The 2,215-nt window shown below is 38.9% G+C and overlaps 1 protein-coding gene across 1 annotated transcript; it reads left to right on the top strand.

Annotated features, from left to right (window-relative positions):
- The first annotated feature begins 217 nt into the window (after positions 1-217).
- On the top strand, positions 218-2,013 carry LOC139858618 (pentatricopeptide repeat-containing protein At1g33350). The gene has a single exon (XM_071847451.1). The coding sequence runs from the start codon at positions 245-247 to the stop codon at positions 1,838-1,840; it is 1,596 nt and encodes a 531-aa protein (XP_071703552.1). The 5' UTR covers positions 218-244; the 3' UTR covers positions 1,841-2,013.
- The last annotated feature ends 202 nt before the right edge of the window (positions 2,014-2,215 follow it).

Raw genomic sequence — 2,215 nt, 5'->3', positions numbered from 1 at the left:
ACACATAAATCAGGTTAATATGCTAGTTTTATATCATTCATATTATTCGTTCAAAATTATTAATATCAAACATGTTATTTCATATATCAGCAATTCATTCAAAACTTTTTAACTATTGAGATTATGAACCATTCATTGAATCATTTTATTCGAGAAGCCTTGCTCACCTTTATAATACCAAACACCTAACAGCAAAACATGTAACCAGCAAGTTGAACTGAGAATCAACCCTAATAACCGGAACATGCAATCAACTTCAAATCTAAACACACAAATCTTATCAATCCTCGATAAAATCAGTCACATTAATCATCTCAAACAGCTCCAATCATATCTAATCACCACCGGTCATTCTCAAAACCAATTCTTCTCTTTCAAACTCGTTCGATGTTGCGTACTCTCACTATCCAACCTCACTTACGCTCAATCAATCTTCACTTCACTTGCATCACCCAATGTCTACCTTTACACCGCCATGATCACCGCTTATTCATCTAATCGAGATCACAACACATCGATTCTTCTATACCGCGATATGGTTCGAAAAAAGCGGCCTAAAGTCACTCACTTTATCTACCCACATGTGTTAAAATCTTGCCCGGAGGTTTTGGGAATGAATGGGACGAAAATGGTGCATTCACAGATTGTTAGAACTGGGTATGATGAGTACCCAGTTGTTCAAACAGCTTTGATTGATGCTTATTCGAGGTTTTCTGAGGGTGTAGGTAGTGCACGGATACTGTTCGATGAAATGCCTGAGAGAAATGTTGTGACGTGGACTGCGATGGTTTCGGGTTATACTAGAGCCGGTGAAATGGAGAATGCAGTCGAGTTGTTTGAGCAAATGCCTGATAGGGATACACCGTCTTGGAATTCGATAATTACGGGGTGTACGCATAATGGGATGTTTTCGGATAGTATTAGGCTTTTGAGAAGGATGATAATAAACGGAATGAAACCTAATCATGTTACGGTTTTATGTTCGCTTTCGGCTTTTGGGCATATGGGTATGTTACAGCTAGGTAAATCGACTCATTGTTACGTTCTTAGAAACCGGCTTGTTCCTAATTCTCATATCGCGAATGGTTTAGTCGATATGTATGGAAAATGTGGGAGCTTGAAAGAAGCTAGAAAGGTGTTCGATGAAACGCCTCAAAGAAACTTAACCTCGTGGAACTCGATGATCAACTCTTTCGCATTACATGGCCAATGTGAATCGGCATTAATGGTTTTTGAAGAAATGGTACAACTTGAAGTGAAACCCGATAATGTTACATTTGTAGGGCTGTTAAACGCGTGTACCCATGGTGGACTAGTCGAAAAAGGTCGTACCTTTTTCACATCAATGGTGAAAGATTACAACATCGAGCCTGATATTCATCATTTAGGGTGTTATATTGATCTTTTAGGTCGAGCAGGGCAGTTTGATGAAGCGATGGATGTTATTGAATCGATGAAAGTCCCACCTGATGAAGCTGTTTGGGGTTCTTTGTTAAATGGTTGCAAGATTTATGGTCGAATGGATTTAGCCGAAATTGCAGTCAAGAAACTTATTGAAATCGATCCGAATAATGGTGGGTATGGGACGATGTTGGCTAATATATATGGAGCGTTGGGTGAGTGGGATAAGGCGAGAAAGATATGGAAAACATTGAAGGATAAAAAGGCGTATAAGATACCCGGTTGCAGTTGGGTTGAAATTGACAATGAAGTTCATCAGTTTTATTCTATTGGTAGTTCACATTTTAGAACAGAAGATATACATTTGACATTACAAAGCATATTTGGTTACTCTGATGATAACATTTTTGATCACTATGATGATGCATGTTCAGTGTAGATTTGGTTTTGAGGTTTCAATTTATATAATTCAAGTCATTTTTATCGAGTTTGACTTGAAATTATGAGAGAGGTAAATAGCGTAACTCGCGATTAAAGAGGAATGGGATGAAATTAAACTTGTAATCTCTGTCTTATGCTCCAAGTCCCACCACCAGATTAGCATTGCAAGGACCAGGGGCGGAACATTTAAGGGACAAAAGGGAGTATTCGCCCCCCCCCCCCCTCGATTTCGGGGGAAAAAAAAAATTACACTAAAAAAAAAAATTACGAAAAAATAAGGGTTTTTTTAGTGTTTACCCCCACTTCGATTAGTTTCTTACCCCCTTCAATTAGTTTCGCCCCCTCTCGAGTCGGGGTCAAGTTCCGCCACTGG

Source organism: Rutidosis leptorrhynchoides, chromosome 7 (genome assembly GCF_046630445.1).
Source record: "Rutidosis leptorrhynchoides isolate AG116_Rl617_1_P2 chromosome 7, CSIRO_AGI_Rlap_v1, whole genome shotgun sequence".
Taxonomy (NCBI): domain Eukaryota; kingdom Viridiplantae; phylum Streptophyta; class Magnoliopsida; order Asterales; family Asteraceae; genus Rutidosis; species Rutidosis leptorrhynchoides.
The sequence above is the reverse complement of the archived record's forward strand: the minus strand, read 5'-3'. Positions and strand labels throughout refer to the sequence as shown.